Source organism: Miniopterus natalensis, chromosome 4, assembly GCF_054644295.1.
Source record: "Miniopterus natalensis isolate mMinNat1 chromosome 4, mMinNat1.hap1, whole genome shotgun sequence".
NCBI classification, from domain to species: domain Eukaryota; kingdom Metazoa; phylum Chordata; class Mammalia; order Chiroptera; family Miniopteridae; genus Miniopterus; species Miniopterus natalensis.
Window position 1 is genome coordinate 8,600,127 of NC_142084.1, and position 27,259 is coordinate 8,627,385.

Here is a 27,259-nt window from a genome sequence, read left to right on the forward strand (position 1 = left end):
GGCAAAGGACTTTGCCCTCACACTACTGCTCTGCTTCTGCTCCTAGGGCAATGCCTGGGCACAGCAGCTGCTCTAAAACATGTGCCCAATAAACTGTCCCTGACCGAACCTGCCTCCAACATCACCCCCAAAGCCTGGCTGGTGACGTGCGAAAGACCCAGGATGGTGACAAGAGCTTCAGAGGCTGGAACCACCTGGCCCTTGCCACTCTCAGGCCTGGCTGTTCAATGCCTCCTTTGATTATGGGAGTTACATGGTAACCTTAAGAATGAGCCCGGGGCAGGGAATTTTGGGGGTTTTATTGGCCAGATTTATTTTTATTGGCTTGCAATATAAGAAGCCCAACAAGTTCCAAATCTTCATAAATATTTAAAATAAGTGTATTGTATCTCATGAAGTGGAAGTACTGTATTTGCTTAACCAAACCCGACAGTCACTGAGGCTGTCCCAGGTTTGCAGTTAGAGCAGTGCTTCACCACCACTGTGCTCTAACCTTTCTCCACAGCAGGAATTATGTGCAAGGATGGCTTCTCAGAATTGGCATTGCTGGGTTAGACAGATGGCACAAACATTTTAAGGAACCTGATACCTCTTGCAAAATTTCTTTCCACAAAAATCTGTGTTGCAGCCAGCCTTGGCACACGGCGGCCTGCACTGAGTGTTCTTTGCCTTTGCTAATCTGAAAGGCAGAGTAATTGCACTTTTGTTCTAATTTGCATTTGTTTGATTACTGGTGAGGGTAAACTTCCCTGAGACACAAAAGTATTGAAATTAGGCCAATTAACAACCCTATAATGGGCTTTAAAAGTTTGAGTCTCTCACTTGAGTCTCTCACTTTTTGAGTCTAAATCAAAAGTTTAGACATAATGATTAAGCTGAGTGAGGAAGGCAATCCGGGTGCTGAGGTAGGCTGAACTCAGAACTCTTGCTCTGAACAGTCAGCCAAGCTGTGCAGGCAAAGAGAAAGTTCTTGAAGGAAATTTAAAGTCCAGTGAACATACAGGTGGTAAGAAAGTGAAACCCTTATTGCTGATATGGAGAAAGTTTTAGTGGTTTTGATAGAAGCTCAAATCAGTAATAACATTCCCTTAAGCGGAAGCCTAATCCAGAGAAAGGCCCTAACTCTTCGATTCTGCAAAGGCTGAGAGGTGAGGGAGCTGAAGAAAAGTTTGAAGCAGCAGGGTTTGAGAGGATTGACTCCAATTTTGAAAAAAGTTCTACTCTGCGTAAAATGCTGTCAAACAGCATCAGATGCTACAGAGAAATCATTCATGAGAAAAGGCAATCGATACAGCAAACTTCATTGTTGTCTTATTTTAAGAAATTGCCACCCTGATCAGTCAGCAGCCATCAACAGTGAGGCAAAACCCTTCATCGACAAAAAGATTATGACTGGCTAAAGCTCAGATGACAGTATTTTTTAGGAACAAGGTATTTTTAAAAAATGTTATTTCTTGCCCGGCCAGGCATGGCTCAGCAGTTGGGCATCGAACTATGATCCAGGAGATCGCAGTTCGATTCCCAGTCAGGGGCACACATGCCCTGGCTGCAACTCAATCCCCAGTAGCAGGGGGTGTTCAGGAGGCAGCTGATCAATGACTCTCCCATCATTGATGTTTCTCCCTCCCTCTCCCTTCCTCTCTCTGAAATCAATAAAGACATATTTTTAAAATTTATTTCTTTTGCAATAAAGTGTTTTTAAATTAAGGTATACACATTGACTTTCTTAAGACATAATGTGGCTGCACACTTAGACTACAGAATAGTGTAAGCATAACTTTTATATGCACTGGGAAACCAAAAAATTTGTGTGACTCACTTTATGGAGATGCTTGCTTTATTGCGGTGGTCTGGGACCAAACTTGCAATACCTACAAGGTATGGCTGTAAAATATTTGAACTATTAAAGACCTAAAGTATCTGAATTATCTGCTCTAACTTCCCCCACATTAGACATGAGGGGATGGAAGAGCCCCAGAGAGGGGAGAGATTGGTGGCCCCAAGTGATATCAGTTCTAATTTCGTATCTATCTTCAAATGATGGAAGCTAGTGTGAGGTAAACCAAACCAAACACCCCACCCCCGATGCTCAATAAGAAAACAGCTAAATCACAAAAGAAAATCAACTACCAAACAAAGCAGTCTTGGCCCACACCTCCCACCCTGTGGGCACTGCCATGTGAAGTCAATACACGGGCAGTTTCCATACTAGCAAAATACTTTTATTATTTTATGATAAAACAGGAAAGTCAGGGTTTCTTTTTGGTGTATACCAGAGTTAAGGGAAGTAGAAGAATAAGGGGATTAAAAGGATTTTTATGTACTTTGATGACAATAAAAAGTTAATACCGTTTGTCATAAAACTTATCATAGCTCCCCCAGAACACATATATAAAGAATCATAGTTTAAAAATCTATAAAAGTAAAAAATATACAGTCAGAAGCTCTAACGCTTATTCCATCTTTAATATAAAATTGTAAACATTTATTTACACAAAGCAAATGTGTATAATAAAAGTTCGAGCACCCTTTTGAGTCATGGCTCCTGGAAGATTGGGGGGCAGGGGGGTTGCACTGAAGCACAGTCCTCTCCTCCCCAACTACCCCCCAACCAGGTTCATAAATAAAGCCACGGGCAGCTCCCTGGGGGGACCCCAAGCATCACATTTTATTGCTCTGACACTACAGCAGTGAGAAGCCTGCTGTCTCGCTAGGTGGCCCCAGGACTAAGGCTGGGGCAGCCCTCCCCAGGAGGGGAGGTGGAGTGCCCTGGGGACAGAGGTGAGCAGCAGCCAGAGGGAGACCAGAGAAGAACAGGGCCTATCATTAGCCTTCAGCCCACTATTTTTGGTAGAAAACCTGCTGAAGTCACCCTCTTCCCCTTCAGATCGGGGGAACTCACTCAGAGGGTGGAGTCTTCACTGGCTCTATGATTCATTCTTTCCCTTCTTTGAGAGCTAAATTCAGCATCAGGGAAAGGCAAGGAGGGCAGTTAAAGGGGAAATGGCCCAACACCACCATCTGTGGTGGCAAATGGCTATTAGAGAAGAGGATCTGAGGGTCCAAGTACCCCCATGAAGGCACTGCTGGTGCAAATCATTACCAATGTGTACACAAACCTCTATCCCTTCATCCACGCCACTAAGGCTGGTTGCATGAGTATTTTCCTGGGCTCAATTCTTTACATATGACACTCCTTGAATTAACCATTTTGAGACTCCAGGGAAACGGAGTTGCGGTTTCTCCAGGGACCACTCTGCATGCATCCACTCTTTTCAGGGTACCATTTTCTCTCCAACACTGTGAAAGGGTCTCACCCTGTGCTTACCATTTTACTTTCCTTATACCAAAGTGCTCTCTCCATCTTCATTTTCCAAAAACAGCCCACAGGTAATACTCTATTTTGTGGACTCTTAGCTTAGTCAAGTCCATTAGTTCATAGACCTTAAAAGAGAAATTCACTTGAATCTTTAGAAAGGATGTATTAGTGTTATAAAGCAATTCTCTTTAAAAGTGCAAGTCATCTGACACAGCGGTGGCAAGAGGAAAAACAAAGTGGAATTCCTTTCTCCGACCTGGCCTGCGCCTGGGCCTCCCTTGCAAAGCAGGGCACACCTCTTTCCGCTCCTTCCCCAAAGCTTTCCTTTCAGGGGAGGGATTCCCTCCTCCTCCAATGCTAGGTCTCCCTAAGGAATTTTAATGACTCACTCTTTTCCCTTCCCATCTGGTAAATCCTTGCCTTAAAGAGGTTTTCCAGTTGGGCTGGAGAGAGAAAAAAGGGGAGGCAGAAAAAAGGTCACAGGAAGGGAAGGTGGGGTAAAAGAAAGACATCTGTGCACAACTCAACAATGATCACCTTCTAATACGTTAAATACACGCCGTCAGAGAAACTAACTGCAGAAGGTGGGAAGTTACCAAAGGGGACACAGGAATCCCAAATGTCCTATTTCAGCATTTAGCCTGGGGTCCTGCTACCAGCGCATGGGAGGGATTCCTCTACCAGGGTTCTCAGAAATGCCAATCTGGGAGAACAGCATTCTGGAAGGAGGGCTGCTGAAAAGACTGCCCATCACTAGCTCTGCCACCTCACAGCATTCTGTGCCTTTCAGCACATGCAGTCAGACTTTACTTACAGAAAGGATTTTCCAGTGACACTTCCTGAAAGCTGATAAAGAGCAATAAAAACGGCTCTTAAAAGGAAGCCCTAGGTTTCTAATGCCACTTAATCAACTTAAACCACCACCTATTCTGTTTTAAACCTTTAAAAAATTTAATCTTTTCTATGCTATAAATTGTAAATAGTTCTGCTATATAAAGTTTCAACAAAAACTTGTCCCCAACATTGGGGCAAGTGGAGAAATCTTGGATTAAGTCAACATGATGGCACAGATTTTTATAAGTCTGACGTTGTAGGGTTTCACTGTTAAAAATGTTGGTTTTTGGTCATTTGGATAGAAAACCACCTGTAGAACCCTGTCCTGCTGTCCCACCACCAGGTAATGACTCCAGCAGATGGTCAGGGGCCAGCCCGACAGACCACAACTGCTGGGTTGGAGCAGGGGGTTTTGAAGATCCTGGCCAGGTGGGGCCTCAGCCTCAGCCTCTGCTCTACCCACCCAGAACCTCAGGCTGTGGGTTTTTGGTCCAAACAGTTGTTCACTGTTGAACATGAGAACAAAAATACAGGATGTATGAACACTGAAAACACCACAAATCCTCCTATTACTGAGGCCCCAAAAGGTCATCCAAATCATTCATCCACTCTTCCGAAGTCCTGTTCTTCAGCAGAGAGTCGATCAGATCGGCGTCCCCAGCCATGCTGGTTAGTCCACTGCCACCCGGCTGCCCACTGTAGGCAAAGGGCAGCTCCTGGCCCGAAGTCCGAACAGGGTAGGCTTGGGCACAGTGCAGCCCTGCCCGGCCGCCCATGGGTGGGGCAGGGCTCTGGCTGAAGGCCCCTAGCTCAGGCCCACCAGGGCTCAGGCCTGGCAAGCCCTGCTGTGGGGCTCCCTGGGGAGGTGCTGGGGCGGGGGCACTGGTCCTCTGCTGCGCACTCACGGGAGGCAGCATGGGCCCTGCTGCAGCTGCTGAGTTCATGGGGGCCATGGGCCTATTGGGCATCGCCTGGGAGAACTGCGGGCTGGACATTTTCAGGTGGGCCTGCTGCATGTGGAAACTGGAGGCTGCGGTGAAAGGGCTCACGGTGTTGCTTCCCGGGGTCTGGCCACTCATGTTTGGCATTCCCTGATGTTGCCAGGAGGGATTCTGGCCTCCCATGGCCGCCGACACCCTTGGGACCTGTGGCTTAGTTAAAGCAGAGTTCAAGGTCCCCTTGTTGTGCTGTTGGGAGAGGCCAGAGCTCCCCAGAGAGTTCTGTCCATAGGCAGCTGAGACTGAGGTGTTCTGGCCCATGCTGGTCTGCCGTGGAATGTGGGCATGTCCATTGGTGGCCTGTGGTGGGGGCTGGGCAACTATCTGGGTTATGCCGGAGGCCATGCCATACAGGCTGCCCTGCGGCATGCTTTGGGAGCCAGTGAACTGAACAACACCCCGGTCCTGCTGGCCTGAGTTTGAGGAGAGAGAGGAAACTGAAGTATGCCCAGGGCCCATTGGCATCAGATTCCCGGCCTGAGGGAATCCTCGAGGACAGCTGGAGTTAGATGGACCCAAGTTGTTCATGCCAGGCACGGTGGCAGAAGACCCTAGAAGACAGAGAAGATTCTGTCAATCAAGCTGGCATTTCTGGACCACCACAGTGGAGACACCTCCACAACCCAAGGTGCTATCCTATGGGCACAAACAGCAGAATCAGAACACCAGGTATTTCACGGTCAGTGGAACCTCAAAGCAGTGAGCCCGGGGGCCAAGGGATCAGCAGTCTGGAGCAATCAGGAGATTAAGGCAGGTGCAGAGGAAGGGGCAAAGCCTGGTGGGAGGGAAGCCAGTGGACTTGACTGGTTCACCTTCCTAGGCCGACACAATCTCTGCTCTGTGCAGGCCCTATGCTGGGCACTAGAAGCTCCAAGAATCCAACTCAGGATCTGCCTTTGGGAGGTGAAGACTCCATGTGCTTACACATGGAGTCTTCACCAGGGTTACAACAAAGATGAGGCAGCAGGCTGTGGGAGCACAGGGCACAAAGGCTCAATGCCTGGGAAGACCTGGGGAAGGCTTCAGAGATATGGTGACAAATACATTCGGTTTTAAAAGGGTAGACAGAAGTTTAGCAATTTAACAGTTTGGAGAAGTACTGTAGACAGCGAAGAGTGTGTGCAAACGTATAAAGTCATGAAAAGCAGTCTGTGTGGGGAACTCTGGCTGAGGTGAAGAGAAAGCATCCAGCTGATTAGAGACAAAACTGAAGAGACAGCCCCAGCCAGATTCAGAAGAGATGCAGACGCCACATGCAGGGCAGGGCTGCAAAGCCAAAGGGTAGCTGGATTATGACTGTGGTTTAGGCCCTGCTGGGCAGGAGCTGTTAAAGTCATTTAGCTGAGGGGTGCACACAGTGTGCCCCCAGGGATGATGGGGCAGCCTGCCAGCTTCTTCACACCGCAGACCCTTGGGGAATGGAGCTGTCTAGACTGCAGTCAGCAGGTATTTACCTGAGCTGCGGTGGCGCTGTGCTGGGGAGAAAGCAAGGAATGGAACAGAGAGGCTCTGTCCTCAGGGAATGTGCTGTCTGGGGCTCTGCCTTAAGCAGTGGCTATACATGGTGACAACACTAACTAGGGTGTGTTTATGTGGGTAGGAGAGCAACTGCTTGGGGGCAGGCCTTATCTGAGTACTTGGTTGCTCCTCTCAGTCTCTCCACTAGCACTTAACTAAAAACTGGGCAGGGGAAAAGAAACCATCTATTTCACTCCCACTGACAGCCCACAGCAACAGATGGGATGAAGGCAGGAAAGCTCGCTAAGGCCCAAGCTTGAGATGCCTGCAGATTTCAACTCCTCAGTCTTGGTCAGCAAGCACATAATAAACCACCTGGTCTCTTCCAGAATGCACAGATGTGGTCAGTTTCTCTGGGACACTTTATAGTGAGAGTCACTGACCAAGAAAAGGACAGGTTTCAAAGATATTCCAAGAAGAGCAGACCACATTTTATTGCATCTATCAACTGGCATCTCTATGTATTTCTGGAGTGACAGCCTGAACAATGCTAGCCAGGTTCCCTTGCATATCTGACACCTGACAGCTGAGACTTCTCAAAGTGCTTCCTGCCCTTTCCTGGTCAACTGTCCATGGCTGATGCTGCCATCCATGACACCAAAGTGAGCAGAGAGGAAGAAAAAAAAGAAGCAAATCCCACACAAGTGCATTAAGTGTCTCCTTATTTGGAAACAGGAGAGGTCATTTTGCTGAAGCAAAGAACTTTAAGAATTACAGAAGTGGTGCCAGAAGATGATTTGACTGGGTGGTGGGCACACAATGCAATACACAGATCATGTATCGTAGAAATGTACACTTGAAATGTATATGACCCTATTAACCAATGTCATCCCAATAAATTTAATAAAATTAAAAGAAAAAAGAATTACAGAAGCCATTTCCTATTGATATCTTCCAACTAGAAATTATTTTGCTTCAAAAACTGTATAGCCAGGGACACAGCCAAAGTGGTCTGCCCCTATGACCCTCTTCTGGCCCACAGCGTGACTAGAAAGCAAGCTTCTTAGGTAGACTGAAGTTTGTATGAACAAGTAAACCCACTGAGCACCTAGCATAAAGCTAGGCAGACAGCAGGAACCCAGCACAAGGGAACAGACCACCTGCTCTGTGCAGTGCCTACCTTCCCCCGCCCCCACTCCATCACTCTAGATGCCCCCTCACCTGTGAACTGTCCCACTTGCTGTGGGAAGGTGTTCTGTGTCGGGTCTTGGTACTGGGGTGGTGGGCGGGAAAGATGGCGCTGAAACTGCTGCTTCTCCTAGAAAATTCCAAGAACAGAACAAAACGAGACCCACATAAAAGAAAAACAGTGTTAGATCAGAGAAAATAAAACTATCCAAGCTTGTAACCCACAGATAGACTCCTGTGGACATATGCTCACAATCTCATTTTGGGGATCTTTAATACACACTATGAAGCACAAGGATGGGGCAGAGCTAAAGAGCAATAATTAAAAACAGAAAAGGTGGTGTATCAGTTTTTAAAAATGGAGGGCAGATCAGGAAGATACAAATAAAAAAAGCCACAATGCTGTACCACTTTACACGCACTAGGAAGGCTAGAATAAAAAAGACAAGTCGTGGGGAGGATGTGGAGAAACTGGCACCTCCATACACTGCTGTGGGCATGTAAAATGGTGTAGCTACCTTGTGAAAGTCTGGCAGTTCTTCAAAAGGTTAAACACAAGAGTCACCAAGTGACCCAGCAATTCCACCCCTAGATATTCACTCAGATCAATGAAAACCTATGTCCACAAAAAGTTTGGGAAACAACCCAACTGCCTATCAAAAGATAAATGGAGAAATAAAATGTGACATATTCACACAATAGGATATTATTCAGCCATAAAAAGGAGGGAAGTATTGATACATGCTACTACAAGGTTGAACCTTAAATCCTCTTACATGAAACATTCAGACATAGGAAAATCTATAGAGACATAAAGTAGATTAGTGGTTGCCTAGGCCTGGGAAGATGGGGGAAATAACTTTTAATGGGTACAGGGTTTTTTAGGTGATAAAATGTTCTAAAATTGTGGTGATGGCTGTACAACTCTGAATATACTAAAAACTATGGAATTATTCACTTTAACTGGGTGACTTGTATGTCATGTATAAAACTGTTATTAAAAAACGGCAGAGCCCAGCCAGTGTGGCTCAGGAACCAAGAGGTCACAGTTCGATTCTGGTCAGGGCACATGCCCAGGTTTTGGGCTCGATTTCCAGTAGGGGGAGTGTAGGAGGCAGCCAATCGATGATGTTTTTCTCTCATTAATGTTTCTATCTCTCTATCCCTCTCCCTCCCCTCTCTCTAAAAAAATCAATAAATATATATTTAAACAAATAAACAAAAACACGGTAGAGCCAAGGCAATGATGTGGGTTTTAAAGTCATCCTCAATCAACTTGAATCATTGGATGGCTAATTCTCCTTATGTCTTATAGACATAATTCTTCTTATGTCTTAAAATCGCTAGCACTCTTGAAACCTTGGTGCCTTTACACTATACTTGGTGACCAAATGGATGAACTGTAGGACTTGGGGGGGGGGGGGGCTTGTTGGTCCTGATTCTACAACCCCAGGACCTGAGGCAGGTCTTCATTTCCTTGCTTCATATTCTGACCTATCACAGCTGTACACTTACAACCAAGCTGGGTTCCACAGTGAATCAACAGACTGGTGAGCTCAGTGCTTTGGCAGCTGCCAACATGGCACATAGAAAAATGTCCCTAACACATATTAGCCACAGATTCTGCCGTTGTTAATCCCCACTAAATGACATAAAAGCCGCTCTGACACAGGCCACCACTGTCTAAAAAATGCCACACTCATGGGAAGGGGTTTAAAAAGGCAAAGCACTCTAATACCAAACATGCAATGAGTGCACATTCCCATAGCGCCCAGCTGAGCTTGTGGCCACTGTGGTGACCTGGGAGGTGGGATGAGATGGGTGGGGAGGGGAGGGTGTTCTTCCACCTTTCTCTTTACCTGCTCTGCCAGAAGGTGCTGCTGCCTTTGCAAGAACTGCTGTTGCTGCAAATGCTTTTGCTGCTCCCTCTGTTTCTGTTGATCCAAAAGCAACTGATGCTGCTTCATTACAGCTGCCTGCTGCTGGCCACTGAGATAGGGGGTGCTGCTGTGAGTGCTGGCCACTGATGCAGTAGACGGCTGGGTCCCCACGCTGGAGGCCTGGGCTGGCACAGGGACAGTGGGAGGGTTCTGCTCCTATCAACACAGAGAAGGGGGTTCTTGAGTCAGGTGGAACATGGTGAAGTTTATAAGCCCAGATCAGAGCAGATGAGCTCACCCAATGAGAGCCTGGCTCCCTACAGATGACTCCAGTGCAGCCACCCTACAGGGGTGGGCCAGAGACCAAGATAGCGAACACTTGAGTATCCAGGCACCATAACGAACAGTCACTAACAGCTAGCTAGCTTTACTTCCTGTGACTTGCCAGTGGCAAGGGTGTGATTTTATGCTTAAGCTCATATATTTGCACACAACAGCTTCTGTAAGCAATTGTAGCTTATATACCTGTTACTCACTGGAATGCAAGAGTGCAGGTGGGCCTCAAGGAAGAGTGCTCAGAGGGACTTTGGGCGATAGAGACACACCATATTCTGAGTGTGCAAACCTTGGGTCCCGGGTAATGGGGCTGCTGCTGAGGCTCCTGAAATTGTTTTGTTTGTTCACTTGTATATAGCATTTTCCTGGGAAGAGACTGCTTGGCTTTTGTCAAATACTCATGCTTAAAAAATACTGAGTATTGATGAGAACTTTAATGAATATTTTCTATTAATATATGGACCAAAAGTGAGTCATTTCAAAGGTTATTCCAACATTATTACTTACATTTTAAAATAAAGGGGGAAAATTTAACTCAAAACAGGAAAAAGGCAAAAAGCAATTATTTAGACAAGTTCAACTTCTTGAGCTCCTTTCTAGTCCTTACTCATTTGTGTATTTAATCTGTACAAGATTCTAATCCTAGAGCAGACAGAGTCTAGTGTAAGTTCCTTACTCCAACCTGCCGAAGCTTATGGGCTACAAGAGTGCTTTGTGAGGTGCAAAGTGCTACTAAAATGGCAGCTGTCACTGTGCCACTCTTTCTTAAGGTTGCTGCTAGTGGCTGTGTGCAGTTTAATGGCTGACATAAATGGAAGTTTGAACATTTACATATGCATGCTCCTGTTGAGAAACCCTTAAACTGCTTCCAGTTTTGAGCTATGAGATATAACCATGCAATGAATATCTGGTATATAACTTTCTCTTTTGGGGGGGATTATTTCTTGCAGGGTTATAACGTATCAAGGCTTATGAGTATTTTTATGGCTTATGAAAAATACATAATGCGAAAATTACTTTCCAAATGCTCTGTGCCCATTTACACACCCTTATCAGTAGATGAGTATGTTAACTTCTTCATGCTACAAATACACAAAGGTACACAGAGGTATTCACTGCAGGCCTCTTACAGTAGTGAAGGAGACAATTCACATTACACAACTGTCAAAATTTCCCAATGGATCTTACGTGTGCAGATGTGGAAGATAGTCCAGGACATACTGTGGAGTAAAGCGAGTGTGCTGCACCCTGTCTTGGAGGAAGCCAGGGACACTCTGTTACTGTATGAGGTCTGGCCATTGGAAGGCTCCCAGAGAGGAGGAACCTTAGAACACAGCTAAGCAGAGCAGAAACGTAAATCATGACCATGACAGCACTGGCACCCGACTATTCTCCACCCTGCAGAGCCATGCGATTCTGCGGCGCTTGTGCGTCATGACTGAAGAGCCAGGGAACTTAGATACGTTAGGAAGCAGCACTCACCTAAAAGGTTATAAGCTTACTAAAACTTAAGGTATTTTGAACATAGAGATCTGATAGGTGGTTAAAAAAAGCCTCTAAGAAGCACATTAAGTTTGATTTTTACCTACAAAATCCAGCCACAAATTATTTAATTTGTGTGGCATGAAAGAAACACAAGACTAAGTGCAGGTGATTCCTCAAAAATGTGAATAATTAAAACCAAAGGACTTTACCCTATTTTTGTTTATTAAGACTCAACCCAGGTTTGCTTGATCAATGTTCTCTCCCAAAGAGTCAAAGTGGTAGGGGGAGGGCACCTAATAGGAATAGGACCACAGTTCCTTAATGACTACTATTCACCTTACTAACTATAGATCAGAGGTTTTCTTACAGACCTAGGGAAACTGGAGGCTGTGTTGCAAGAAGAAAAACAGCTATAAAAAGATAAAGAGAGACTGTGGGGTCTGGATGGGTCCATTGCTCAGAAAAAAAAAAAATACATTTTGAGAACAGAGAAAAGATAAGACGAGCTTTGATTTTGTTGCTGTGCCTGGACCCTGAACCCACTCTGGGATTTTGCCTCAGGAATATTGACCATTCTCAGGTCCCAGGAACTGGTGGAGTTGGGTTTTAATGCCACTGAAAATTAACTACCTTGTTATCGGACTTCAAGATCCTGGAAGGAGACACATGGACCATGGGCCCTACAGCCATTACCCTGCTCCCCTCCCCCTTGCACGCAGCTTTCTTTCTTATCCCTATATAATCAGCCGGCTAGTAGGAGGTGTTAGAGCAGAAGTGACAGGATGATCTGTTGTTCTCTCCATACTGCTGGCAGGACTGGAATAAATGCTCATATATGATTCAACCTTGTCTCTGCTTAATTTGGCTCAAGTAGTGACAGGTGGCCTGGACCCGTTTAGTGTCCGGTATCAAAAGGACAACCACAGCTGCTCCCTCCTTCCCTTTGTTCTCCAGCTACCTGGAACCTGGGAACTACATGGATGCAGAGTATAAGAGCAAAGCCACAGGCTCACCTGGCTAGGTGGAACCAGAGATCGGAAAGGAATATTTCCTGGCTTTGGTTTCATCAGAAACAAGGAGTTCTGCTCACTGTTCAGATGAGGCAGCTGCTGAGGAAGATAAGCCATCAGGGCTGTTTTGCTCTGACCAGCCCCAGGGCCACCTTGCCCACAGTCCGCTTTGTAATGAGAAAGGGGCTTGGTGTTGCCATAGTCCAGCATCGAACCTTGGTTAGTCATGGCATTCTGGCTCAAGTTACTTGACGGCTGGTGACTCAGCAGGTTTACATGGCTGGGCTGGAGGTAGGGGCCTCCAGGACGAGGGGAGCTCTTGTTCACACTGGGCATCATGAGCAGTTTGGAGTTGGTGAACTCTTGCTTGTAGCTGGGAGGGCTGGCAGGCTTCTCCATGGTATAAGAAACATTTAAGGGACTGTGAGAGGGGCCTGTCTGCTGCCAGGTGGGCATCTGACCTGGAGCTGGTGCTGGGGTAGCCTGCTGTGAATTCTGGATCATCTGCTCTCGTTTCTGCTTGGCAGCAATCTGCTGGAGCTGGTGGGCAGAGGACAGCTCTGAGGCCCCTCCTGGGCCCTGGCTAGGCAACACCACACTGGAGATGGCTCTTTGCGCATTTTGGGCCTGGGCTGATGCCGGCATCAGGTTAGGACTGGGATTTTCTGCCCTAGGCTGACCAGAGGTGTGGAAAAGAGGCTGGGAGCCTCCTAGGCTGGGTGAATCTGTGCTCACAGGCCCGGATGAAGGCCCCATAAAGGTTTGTCCTACAGACCCAGCCCTCACTTGTGGAGAGCTTAACTGTTCCTGTTCAAAGGCTGCTGGAGAGAATTCTGTCTTAATATTAATGTCCTGTGCCAAGGGGGGCTGTGTAGCAGAACCAGATGACTCTGGGTCCTTCTTCTCTTCAAAGTCCTCAGTAAACAGATCCTTCATGTCTTCATCGGGCACTGACCTGTTCAGCTCCTCAATGAGCTCCTTCCACTCCTGCTCATTAAGGTTGAGGTCAGGCATGAGGTTGCTTTGGGATATGGAGCCTCCAGCCCCTGCGATCATGCAAGGCAGGTCATCGACAGGCTCCTGCTTCAGCTCTTTATTTAGGCTCAGAGGAAATGACTCCCCAGGGTTGCTGCCTCCATTCAGGTGGAGGCTCGAGTCTGCCATACACTTCTTGTTCATGGAGTCCAGCCCCAGTGAGTGCTTCCCGCTGCCCTGCAGGGCCTCTGCACCAGGCTCATCAGACTGACTGAGGGGGGAGGCTGGAGGCAGGCCATTGGAAGAGACGCCTACTCCCAGGGGAACCTCCCGGCGGGTCTTCTTGTGCCCAGAAAACAGGTCTCCATAGCCATTCTGCTGATCACCATTCTGAGGAGAGGTGGTGCTATCAAGACTCCTCTTCACCGTGTCATGGAGATGCTAAAAAACATGGAAAAGAGTGAGTTATGTGCACAGCACATAATAAGAGGCCCTCTACTTCTTATGGTGACTTAAACCAGGGGCTTGTAACCCTGTAGTGCTTTACTGATGATTTTGCCTATCTAATTTACACTCCCCACTCTGGGACCCTCCTCAAATTTCCCCTCCAGGATTGCCACACCCTCCCCCAAGTCCTGTTGCCTTGCCTAAGTCAGGACCACTAGCTCAGCTGTGGGAAAGCAACCCAGTTACAGTCGATGGGTTAGTCAGTCCCTGGACTTTTGCAGGATACAAGCCTGGTGCTGCTCGGTCATATAGTGTGAGAGTGTGCCCAAGAGTGGAGCTGAGGAGAAAGAGCCAGAGGATACACATACATTCTAAGGGCATCATGTGAGTCCTGGATCTAGTTGTACCAGAGACAAGCCATTCCTCATCCCCACCCCGGCCTTTTCACCTATGGGGACAAACACATCCCTTCTTGTGTTTAAGCTGGTTTAACTAGGATAGCTGCTGTTTTCAGCTGAAAGAGTCCAAGCAGTACAGGCTCTTTCTCAAGCCTGTGGGGGCTGGCCACCAGCACCGGGCTCCATCTTGTTGCATGAGCTAGTGTTAACGCACTTCCCAGCCTTTCTAGAGCCTTGCCCAGGCCTATCTCTTTTCTCCCACTTTTGTCCCACTCTCCTCTCTGCCAACCATGAGCACCTTCTAATCCCCTAAGCCCAGTTACTTGCTTCACAAACTCCACTTCTTATCAAGACCATGACCACAGTTGGGTCTGTCTGCATTGATTTTTTTTTTTAAATCCTCACCCAAGGATATTTTTTCCATTGCTTTTCAGAGAGAGTGGAAGGGAGAGAGAGTGAGAACATCTATGTGAGAGCGACACACTGATTGGTTGCCTCCTGCACAAGTCCCGACCAGGGCTGTGGATCGAGCCTGCAACCGAGGTACATGCCCTTAGGTGGAATCGAACCCAGAACCCTTCAGTCCACAGGCTCACACTCTAACTATTGAGCAAAATTGGCTAGGTCTGCACTGATATTTTTGCTTCCCCATGTTCTTGACTAGATTTGTTCAACTGTTTGTTTATAAATAGTCTGCCTTGTGCTGGGGACAAGTGCTGTGGATTATCAAGACAAATAAGGTGGTCCCCTCTCCCCATGGGCTCCCAGTCTTCTAGGATATAAGACATATAGGGACATGGCTACAGAATAAGATGAATGGCTTATGCAAACATTAGAGCAGCAAGCACCCTGAGAATGCAGGAGCAGGAGTTTCAGGAGGTGGGATGAGGAGGAGAGAAGGTAGTATCTTCCTATTTCCCCAGCCTCATTTTCAGCTGTTAGGACAGGATTCCTCCACTAACAGAGGTGCCTACACTCAGCCTCTAAACATTGGCTGCTCCTTTCCTATGTTCATTCTTGTTACATTTCTGTCCTTCACCCTCCACCCCTACCTAGTTTCATCCTTCCTTCCCACTGACCCTAAGCATCTATACTAAGCTATTTACAAAGTTCCAAATAACAGCTTTCATTATTATCTTTAAGCAGATTTCAGAGTAGTCAGACAGTAGCATGCAGCACTGTGTTGTTCCCCAGCTGCAGAGAAGGACCACAGTGACATACCACACCCGCCCAGGAGAGTAAGTGCAGGAGAATCCTGACCTGAGGTGCCTGCCCAAGGCATTTCTGTGGGCACCAGCTCTTAGCAGCAAACTACTCACCAGGACTAATGCACAACATGTAAGAAAACAAGGAGGGATGTTTTCTAAATCTCAGAGTCCCCACTCTAGTGCTTCCATTCCTATCGCCACTTCAAGATTTTCCTTATTTCTTAACTGTTAGAGCCAACTGTACAGTGCTCTGAAATCCTGGCTGAGTTAACATTTCTTTAAGTCAATATCTAGGTACCCAAATTAGCTCAGAAAAACTGGGGGATGTTTGATGAATGAAACTGTAGGGCAGAGGTATAAGCAAAACATGATCCTAGGACCAAAGCCCAAGAATGTGGCCCCTCATTTTTTTTCCTTTTTACTTTCCTTTTGGTAGGTTCCTCTGCTTCCTGCTGCCACCTAGAGATGAGAGGGGGAAAGAAAACATGCTCCTAAAATGGACCCTTAATAGGATTCACTGTTTGAAGTTTCCTTTGGGGATGGTAAATTCATACCCATTTAATCTATCAGAAGGAAACAAAAATGAGTTGTTAATTCTTCTGGGATTTTTATTCTATTGTTTTATTTTTGGAAAATCATTTTTTCCTCAGTGTCCTGTTTGGGCTATCTGTAAACCTGCTCAGTTTTCCATTTTCCTGAGGAGGAAGATGGAAACCTAAAAGGTCAAGGAACCTGATGAGTCAGCTCGTTGTCCCAGATTAGAAACAGAATCCTTCTTTGCCCTAACAATTATAAAAGCTATCACTCCCTCTTTCAATATCCACATGCAAACAGATGCAGACAAGTTCCCAAGTAGCAACTTAATTTTGAAATGCCAACTGCATATTTACCCAAAGGAAACACCAGGCCATTTTCTCAATCCCTCTCAAAATTTCACTGGAATAATGTAGGTGGGGGTGGGAATGTGAAATGTGGTGGCCCTGGCAGATTTTTAAGCCTTGCACATCTGCAGGAGTGCCTGATATGTGCATGGCACTAGAGAGAGGCAAGGTGAGTAAACCACAAAGCCTCATCTCCAGGAATTCACAGAAGAGATGAGAAAAGATGAGAACAAACACAGTAGTCACTTGTAAGCATACAAGGCTGGCTGCCATGTATAAATGCACAATGTAGTACTTCTGGGTGCTCAGCTCAGAGGTTCCTGTCTTAACTATCGAATGGTGCACAGAGTTTCAGGAGGATCCAGTTCTGGGATAAAACAATCTTGTTTCCTTCACAAAGGGGTTTCGCTGTAGAATACTGCATGCCTGATGGTAAACTGGGGGCTCCACATGCTCACCCAGTCAGTCTTGCACCAATGTACCCTGTAGGCCTGACTCCCACCCTAGCCTGTACCACCCACCATCTTCTGTTCTGAAAGAGGGGCCCCAGGATATCAATGCTGCTACCAGTCAAGCTGGAGTTGCCACACCTCGTGGACACCAAATCAGCATCCTGATATCTGTCTGACCCACTAGGCTTACATAACAGTCCCGCTACTTCCTCCCTCTTCCGCCACCCACCACTGAAATTCCAGTGTGCTTTGTAGTTAAACTCCCCCAAATTATAATGCCTATACTCTTCCACTCTGAGTTAACAAACAGAGGCGGCTGGTTAAGAAACGGATGGCTCTCTTATCAATGCTCCTTACACTCAGTTGGCCACCTGGGGGAGCCAACAGTGCTTCCTGCCCCTTCTCACTGGGCATTCACTTTCCCTCCTCCTTCCTCTTCTGTCATCCTCCTATCTGCCAAACACCACCCACCCCCACCCGGAGAGCTAGCATGTTGGTCCAAAACAATCCTCTGGCTCCTGCCCTCTGGGAACTGACTGGATGTTGGATGTGGGGGGTAAAAGAAAGGGAGAATTTAGGAGGACTGCTTTCTCCAAGGCCAGCACGATCTTCATGCTGCTAAACGCAGCCCACATTTTTAGTCTTGCCCTCTCCCTTTCATCACCTGCCACTTAATAATTCCCTCCATCTTTAAAGCTCTTTTCTCGTATTTCTTTACCACATTATCTTTCTTTCTCTTCTACTTTTCAGGTTGTTTCTTCTCAGTCTCCTTTGAGGTATGTCTCTCCTTCAAATAAATATCAGAGTCCTCTCCTCTTTTCACTATGCACACACTCCCAGTGATCTCATCCATTCCCAAGTCTTCAAATACCTATGACTGAACATCACACTAGAATAAATCCAGCTTCCCAGGGACTAAGTGCTGACCTACCAGCCCTTGGTCCCCTATGCGCACCTTTCATGGGCCCTCTGTATTGTGCAACATGCTTGAGTCACACTGGTCTTCTTTCAGTTCCTCAAATGTGCCTGCTCATTCTGCCTCAGGGCCTTTGCACTTGTTCTCTCTGCCCTGGATTTTGTTTTGTTAATCTTCACCGAAGGATATTTTTTCCATTGATTTTATTTTGGGAGGGAGGGAGGGAGGGAGGGAGGGAGGGAGGGAGGGAGGGAGGGAGGGAGGGAGGGAAACAGTGATGTGTGAGAGACACATTGATTGCCTCCTGCCTGCACCTCGACTGGGGCCTGGGATTAAACCTGCAAGCCAGGTACATGCCCTTGACTGGGAATCAAACCCATGACCCTTAGGTGCGTGGGCAGTGCTCTAACCACTGAGAACATTGGCCCCAGCCAGAATACTTTTCCCCCTTATCTTCCCAGGGGTGGCTCCTCTCCTCAAAGTTATTCTCTGATCACCTACTCCTCCACAGCCACTCTACCCTATTTTCTTATTAATTCCCCCACTGGAGGCACTCATTTGAATGGGCATAGCTCTTCTCAATTAGAATGAAAAGCAGAGACCCCAGTACCTAGAAGAGTGCCTAGCACTCCACAAATATTTGTGAATGAATGTGCTATCTCTAACCTACCCACGTGTAAGAGCTCCAGACTCCTGTCTGTCCGACTACCTACCTGATGTGCTCTACTAGGGCGTACACAGATACCTGAGACTAAATCTGCATAAACCTGAAGCAGTGTCTCCCTAGCCCTATTTGCCTTTCCTCTGTTCCAGCCTCAAAGAATGTCATGACTATCCACCCAGTCAAACTAAAAACCAGGGAGCCACTTTAGCCCCTCCTCCTCTAGTCCCTGCACCCAGTCAGTAAGCTACCTCTACTGGTCCACCTCCTTAGCATTTCTTGAATACACATGCTTCTCTCCTTTTACTGGTACCAATTTATTGGCTTGGATTATTCTAACCTTGTCCAAAGCTAGTTTGTCACAATCCCCTCCTAATCTACATTCCACACTATGGTCAGAGTGATTGTGCTGAAGGGCAAATCTGAGCCTCTCACTGTTTTCCCTAAAGCTCTTCCACGGCACCTCATTGCCCTCAGGCCTTTGTAATTCTGAGCTTAGCTCTGCGGTCCTTCTGGCTCTGGCACTACTGTAGCTCCACACCAACTCTCCAACTGCACCCATGCTGTACACCAGTGATGCGGATCACTGGAACTCCTCAAAAGTACTGGCCGAAATATATAAAATCATAACTTTTTAAGGTAGCAATGGTTAAATATTGGCAATTTCAACCTAATACCATGTTGGCTTTTCCTTTTCTCCTGAGCTCCTCTAGCACTCTGCACATACACTCAGGATCCTCAGGAACCCTGTGTAGGAAAAGATCCTCTTTAGGCAAAGGGGATTTATTTTCATGTAACATTCAAGGTTTCAATGATTTAAGGAAAAATCCTAAAAATCCAAGTCAAGTAGCAACTTTGATAAGGCACAGATCTGAGCCAAGTGTGACAGGGACAAGTCATGACTTCCCAGTGTGCCCTGCTGAGCACTTGGCACCTGCACTTGCTGTTCCCCATTGTGTTTCAGAAACTTAGTCCACCTTCAAAGGTACCCTATCCTAAGGATAGGTGCCAATGCTCGTGTTATAGCAGATGGAAGTCATGAACTCTACGAGATTTCCTGAGGGCTGAGCACTCAAGAGGACTTGGAAGGATCTGCTGCTAATGCCCATGGCCCTGTCCTCCCCTGGTCAAACTGAGGTGAGGCTCTATTTACTCCCACTTCCACCTAGGAAACTGAAAGAGGAGTTTGGGAGCAGCAGGGAGTGAGTCAGAGTTTCAAACTGTAAGAAAAAAAGCACCTCCCCTAGGACAAGCACACAGAGCCCCATCGTGTCCTTACCAGAAAAACAGGCTGTGCTATGAGGAAACCCCCTATACCAATGTCACATGTGTTTCTTTGTAAACTATTTAAAGAAAAACTATCACAGAACTGTCTATAATCTGCTACTACAGAGTCCCATTTTTAAGACATTATTTATCTTACTAGTTTGGCATCTCACTGATTTAGGAGCACAGAGAGCACTAGAGAGATCTGTAACTACCATTCCTTGCCAGTGAATTGCCTACAAGGATACACCGAAAATAGCGGATCTGAGAAAAGCATTTTCCAGAAAACTTTAGTTTGGTGCCTAGACATTTTACTGTCACCTTTTAAAACTTTTTGTTTTTAAAGAATTATATATTCATGCCCTGGCTGGGTGGCCCAATTGGTTGGAGTGTCGTCCTGTGCAACAAATATGAATGAATGAATGAATGAATGAATGAATGAATGAAGGAAGGAAGGAAGGAAGGAAGGAAGGAAGGAAGGAAGGAAGGAAGGAAGGAAGGAAGGAAGATTGGTTGCATGCAGGTTCAATTCAAAGTCAGGGCACATACCTAGGTTGAGGGTTGGCACATCTCTTGTATGTTTCCCCCCGCCCCTTCCTCTCTCTCACTAAAATCAATGGAACATATCCTTCGGTGAGGAAAAAAAAATTATAGATTCATAGGAAGTTGCAAAGAGATTACAGAGAGGTCCTGTTACTCTTCACCCAGTTTCTTCCAATGGTTGTATTTTACATAATTACAGCACAAATCAATCAATTTGTGTCACTGGAGCATGTGACTATCATCTTTTTTGATAAAAAGTTTGGTCATATGTTTTACACAATGTAATCTCTTCCTTTATGATTATAAAGCAAAGTACAAATTTATATTTTATACTGAGAAATGAAATTGCTAAATAGGTCGCTTCTTGTACTTTGCAGACAGTTTGTATATTCTCTTTGCTACAGAAATGGATGCAGAGCATCTGGGGGGGGGGGTCTCAAAATAAACTCAGGTATGCCAACTAAGCATACATTTTTCCCTTAAAGTCTCCTTCTTCTTTCTAATCCCCCAAATTTGTCTTTGTTGCCTTTTTTCTTTTTTTAAAGAAAGAAATGGAAGCAGAAATGGAAAGAATCTGAGATAGAGGAATTAGGGGTAGAAAAAGGCAAGAGAAATAAAAATTTCCAGGTACATGGTTGGTACCTAAGAATAAATGCTTGTTGAAGGAATGACAGCGAGGGAGAGGAAGCTAAGGGGGAAGAGGCCATGAACTCCACTGTATGTTCCTTGAGGTAGAAACCACCTTATACTTTTTTCTCCAATTCCAAGTACTTTGTACAGGGTTTGTGCACTTAGAACACAAATGTTTTTGTTAACTTCTATGTAAAAGGAGGAAAAAAGCAGAACGATGGGCCTGAGGGGGTTGAGCCATCACGTGGCCCTGGTTCCCTCCAAAGGAAACATGATCCCAATGTGGTGAGAGCAGAACTTTCTTATCTTTTACCCTCCAAGACTTGTGCCCTGCCTAGCACATGGTAAAAACCTAGTGCACAGCGAAACTTACCATTATTTTGACAGTCTCTACAAGGCAGTGTTTGGCACATAGTACAATCTCAGTGAGTACTGCATGAAGCCTAGGGCAACTCCCTGTATAGGGCCATCACTGATATTAGCAGGATGGTGTCCTGAACCTTTAAAGCTGAGTGGAACTTTAGATCCTCTTACTCAGCATCTTCATCATGCAGGTCAAGAATCAAGGAACATGTCTTAGGCCACAACCAGTTACTGATAGCCTACTTTGTTTTCATGGGTATCCTCAACCTTCTGAGCCTCACATGGCTTCCCAAATTGGTAGGATGGGAAATGTTTCAGAGCAAAATAAAGCCAGACACAACCCTTCAATGTGTAACTTGACAACACAACTCCCTCCAATATCTCTCCTTGGTCCCATCTTAGGTGAGAAGAAAGCAAATAAGGGATCAAAGACTTGGGAGTTAAAAATCAAGATAAGAGTAAAAAGGATCTTAAGAGTTTTTTCCTTTACTAATCTCCGAAGTGCTGGTCATTACAGAAGACTTCATGCCTTGTCTTGATTGATAGTCTTGTGATGAACACACCGTACAGGAGGGAGAGAGATTAAGAGGTCAGGTTTTCATTCACTTTTTAGCTCTGATCATCAGATTAGCATCATTCCAGCAACCAGTTTGAATTTGAATTTATTTAAAGATATACAGCAGTAAAAAATATATACACACACATAATACATATACAGCCTGTGCAAATGGGATGGGGCTAAAACTCAGCAAAAATTCCTTACAAGAGAGAATGGAATGACTTTCCCCAACCCAAGCTATAGTGAAATGGGTGATCTCATGTGCTTGGTTGTCTCAAAAGCAGTGTACTTTGCAGACATATGTATTTTGGACCTCAATCTAAAAATAAAAGCCTTCCCCTTCTTCTTATCCCTAAAAAAAAAAAAGTGTGTGTGTGTGTGTGTAGGGGGAGACTGGTTGGTAGCCAAGAAGGTCAAAGAAGGGTTATTCTGGAGTAAAACTTGAGCTCACTTAAAGAACAGATCAGCCTAATTCTCTCTGAAATCCTCTGGGACTGTTATTCTATAAGTCTAGTCAGGTATTCATACAAAAATATGAAAAAGATGTATCATGAAAGTCTACTGCAAGCTTACAACCGTGATCTTTCCATTTAGAGGGAAATTCTCACCTGAGGGACTTCCCTTCCTAAGCCAAGCCCTTCACCCAGATTCTCCATCCCACCTCATGCCATCCAGCCTTTTCAAAGTCCTTGTTCATTCAATTACCACCTTTTCTCTATTTTCCATTCATCCCTCTCTTTACTAGTTCTTTCCTCCCCTCAGCACTGACAAATGCCTCCCATCTTTTAACTTCCATCCTACTCTACATAGCATTTAGCACAGTGTTAAGAGCACAGCTAGACCAGGTTTGAATCTGGCTTCTGTTGCTTAACTGCTGTGTGCTCACAGGCAAATGACTCAACATCTTGAGAAGCTTGGTTCCTCATCTAAAAAAGAAGAGGGAGAGGGAGCAGAGCCACTTCCTGGGGCTGAGGCACCTCTGAAGGCATCCTTACGGCTCAGCTAATCCTCGTCCTTCACTTCAGAGCCTCATCAAAAAACAGGTCTCTACTTTGTCATGCTCACCAAGGTGACCTGGTTCTTAAATCCAAAGGACATGTATCAGACTGTATCTACTTGACCTTTCTGAGGCACTGAGCTCTAATGACCACTCCTCTCTTCTCGTAATCAGTGTCGTCTTCCTCAAGGCTCTCTCAACCACTCTGGGCACCTGCTCCTGCCTCCAAGGCCACTCCCTGCAAGCTGCCCTTTCTCATGCCTATTCCTTCAGCCATGCTGCTGCAGGGCCTCCACCCTTTTTTTTCTTCTAATCCTCAACCAAGGACATTTTTTCCACCAATTTTCAGAGAGTGAAAGGGAAGGAGGGAGGGAGAGGAAGAGAGGGGGAGAGGAGAGGGGCAAAGGAGAGGAGGAGAAGGGGAGGGGGAGGGAGGGGGGGAGAGGGGAGAGGGGAGAGGGAGAGAAACATCAATTTGAGAGAAAGACATTGATTGGTTGTCCACCGATGTACCTTGACTGCACTGGGGATCAAACCTGCAACCCAAGTACATGCCCTTGACGGGGAATTGAACCAAGACCCTTTGGTGTGTGGGCTAATGCTCTAAATACTGAGCAACACCAGTCAAGGCAGGGCCTTAACCCTTTTCACTGCTGTCCACACTCAGGGCCTGAGCCACAGCCTGATAACCTGGCACAGAGCAGGCAGTCAAATATTTACTGAGTGAACATTTCCCAGATCATCTTCTTTGTGCCCAGATCTCTCTCCTGTGTTCCACACTTGTATATACAACTGTAAACTGGGAATCTCCACACAGATACCAGACAGGATATCCTCCAAACTTGGCTCTTTGCCTTCCTCCCTTCTTCTCCTGCTCTCTTACTAGGTACATGGCTCAATCCTTGTCCTCTTAGGTGACCAGACATTGAATTTTGCTGATTCTACCTTCTACATCTCCCTCCAAGCCACTTCTATCTTAGTTCAACTTTTCTTTTTTTTTTTTTTTACCTAGGTTACTGATATAACTTCATGCTGGTCTGTTTCTACTCTCTGTTCTAACCCACCAGTTATGATGTTATCAGTGTGATCTCTATGAAATATATATTTGAACCATTTAAAATCCCTTATTTTCCCATCACCTACTGGTGAAGTTCAAATTCCTTAACCTGGCACGGAAGGGACATTTAATCTGATCCCAGTCAACTTCTCTACTTAATCCCTTGTTGTTCCCTTCAGGCCCCGAATTAAATGGAACTCCTTTCAGGATTAAGAATATACTTCTAGCCTGGCAACCTTTGAATAGTCCTTTAAGATTCAGTTCAGCTCAAACATCAACTCCTCTGTAACATTTTCCCCTGACCACTTAACCCACACCCAGTCAAGTTCCTTATTCCATCCCTAGCGCTCTAACAAATCTTTGTACATAGTACTTATGTTTCACATTCATAGTAAAGCATTGGAGTCACACTGTGAATATTCACAGGCCTGTTTCTCTGCATCTCCCCCTTCCATGAAAGACAACAGTCTTGCCCTTTTCATCCCCACCACCAAGTCCAATGCTCAGCAAGTTACAGGTACCCAGAGACCATTTCCAGAATTAACCCTCTCACCTTTGTCGTTGCTCCCTTCCCAGCCACTCTAATGTTCTTTAACCTCATGGATACTGTCCTTCAGTTTCTCAGGCTCTCTGTCTGCCCTATAATGAAGGCTGTCTTCAGGACAACCTACAGAATCAGTGAGGTACTATTCCCCCCATTTTCTTTCTTTCTTTTTTTTTTAAAAAAAAATCTTTGTTGATTTCATAGAGAGGAAAGGAGAGGGATAGAGATAGAAACATCAATAATGAGAGAGTCATTGATCGGCTGCCTCCTGCACGCCCCCAACTGGGGATCGAGCCCACAAGCCAGGCATGTGGCCTGACCGGGAATCGAACCCCGATTGCCTGGATCCTGGGTCCGAGGCTCAACCGCTGAGCAACGGCCGGCCGGGCATTCCCTCCAATTTCAACATGAAGGCGCTGAGGCTGAGAGAAGTCAAACAACTTAGGAAGTTAGCATGAACCAGAATTTGAATGCACATCTATTTCATTCAAAGTCATTTCTCAAAGTCCAAGTTTTGTGACTCTTCCAAAATGTGCCTCTCTCACCCCAGAATCTCCTACGTGCTTACTTGCCAGCTCTTTCCCTCTTCTCTGAGAGGGAGCCACCTCTCTTTGCGGATATTAACTCCCTTTGGCTGCACCATTTTATTCCCTGGGGACCTGCCTCATCCGAGACTTTCCCTCAAATTCTTCCCTCCCCACCTCAAAAACAACTTCAATCTGTTCTGTTCTAGAGCAGTGGTTCTTAAAGGGTGGTCCCAGACCAATAGTACAAGCATCACCCAGGAACCTACTAGAAATGCAAATTCTCAGGTATTACCACAGCCCACTGAGTCAGGAACATGGATCCAGGATACAGTTTTAACAAGCCCTCCAGGTGTAGTCACATTAAAAGTAAAGAAACAGCTGAAACTAATTTAGTATATATTTTATTCAACCTGACATATTATCATTTCAAATGTAACTGATATAAAAAAAGAGGTATTTTATTGTGGATTCTTTCCTGAGGTATTTTATTGTGGATTCTTTTATTGTGGATTTTCTTTTTAAAATCCAATGTGTAGTTTACACTTTTAGTACAGTTCAATTCAGACTAGGCATATTTCAAGTGCTTAACAGCCCTCCACAGTTGGTGGCTACCATACTGGACAGCACAGCTCTAGAAACTAGCTTTGGACTTAAGTTTTCAGGACAGTGCCCCTGCACAGGCCTCCTGGTGTAGGCAGCAGGTGCCTTACTGCACAAGGCTCCTCCTTGCAGTGTGAGTGACCGTCTCCTGCATCAGAAAAGCTGAACTTGAACACACCAGGCCCCTCTGCACAGGACCTTCCTCCCCTAAAGTAATCAACCTTGCCCCTCCTCTCTCTCTTTTCCAAACTCTTCTCATAATCTTGTTCAGTGTATTCAACAATAATCTACCAAGAGCTCAATGAGCCAGCCCCTGTCTGGGCCTGGACATAAAGCAGAGAACAAAACCAACCCCTCGCTTCTCTGGAGCCCACATTTTAGTTGGCTTTTGCTCCCAAGAAAATAAAGCATGGAAAGAAAGGGAGTTTGTGGGCTTATGATTTGCAATAAGGTGCTCAGGAAACGCCTCATGAAGTGTGAAAAGCATGAGCCAAAGTCTGCAGGACATTAGAGTGAACTGTGCCAACATTTCTGGAAGAGGGTCCAGGCGGAGGGAAGAGCAGTGCAGAGACCAAGTGGGAGCATGAACAGAGGGTACCATAGGGGCAGGAGTGCCAGACTGTATAGGGCCTGTAGGCTTTCCCCCCATGTGAGATGGAAAACCTGTGGTGGGGTTGAAGCAGGGGAACAAGGTAGTTCTGGCTGGTGGGTAGAAAGCAGGCTGCAGGAAAGCATGGGCAAACAGGGAGATGCATTAAGAAGCAATAATCCAGGTAAAAGAAACAATTTAGAACAGAGCAGTATTGGCACAAGTGGTAAAAAGTGGCCAATTCTGGATGTTTGTTGAAGGTGGAATCGCTGAGGTTCGCTGATGGGGTTTGGCCCAAGGGTGTCTGAGAATAATGTCCCTAGCAGGCTGGTGTGTGGGTAGAGTGCAGTTGAGTGATGGCAGGTGACAGCAGAGAAGCCAAGAGCAGAGGCTGTGTGTGGGTTAAGGATGAAGGTGGGCAGAAAAGCAGTTTTGCCAGGAGCACAGGGAGCTCTGTGGGCATACCCCTGCATTCAGTGGCAGAGAGCATGTAGTGCCCAACTAAAGTCTTCTCAATTCCCAGAGATGACTGCAGAGTTTGCCACTGGCTTTTGGTGCCATCCTCTGGTGCAACACATGTAATAACACAGTAGCAGTCAGTCTCCTTATCTGTCTGTCATCTCCTAGGGCAGGGTTGCTCCCTCATTCACCTCTGTTCAGCATCACAGTAGGACTTGACTCATCATCACTGTTCAGTAAAAATTAACCCCTAAATTCTGCCTGTTAGCTGGGACTGGCTAGTTTGCCAAACATGAACAGGCCATGGTTGGCCAGGTCTCTGACAAAGGCTTATGCCTCATTAGCAGAGATAATCAGGAGATCAAAAACAACAATAAAATAAACATTTAAAAAGAAATCTCCTAAATCAATAAGAGCTACCATTTATTAGGCACCTATTCAATGTTAGGCAGAGCAACTGCAAAGCCAGTATAATCACCATTTCACAGGGAAGGAAGGTTAAGCTTGTCCTAATAAACCCATGTCTGTCACAGCCAGTCCTCCCTGTTTCTTTGGAATCCACAAACAATACACTGAGGTTTTCTGGGACCTCGGCACTTTGCATAACAGTTAAAAATGCTGAATATCAGCCTCCCCCACTTCTGCCTCACAATATGCATTTTAACAAGATCTCCAGGTG

General features: G+C 45.9%; 1 protein-coding gene across 1 annotated transcript in view; it reads right to left on the minus strand.

The window, feature by feature from the left end:
- Positions 1 to 2,200: 2,200 nt before the first annotated feature.
- MAML1 (mastermind like transcriptional coactivator 1) overlaps positions 2,201 to 27,259 on the minus strand; it is a 43,753-nt gene continuing 18,694 nt past the window's right edge. The window contains exons 2-5 of the mRNA XM_016201483.2: positions 12,512 to 13,924; positions 9,657 to 9,893; positions 7,831 to 7,927; positions 2,201 to 5,702 (exon numbers count right to left, since the gene is read on the minus strand). Coding sequence (XP_016056969.2) covers positions 4,723 to 5,702; positions 7,831 to 7,927; positions 9,657 to 9,893; positions 12,512 to 13,924 — 2,727 coding nt within the window. The 3' untranslated portion in view covers positions 2,201 to 4,722. The remainder of the gene's footprint in view (positions 5,703 to 7,830; positions 7,928 to 9,656; positions 9,894 to 12,511; positions 13,925 to 27,259) is intronic.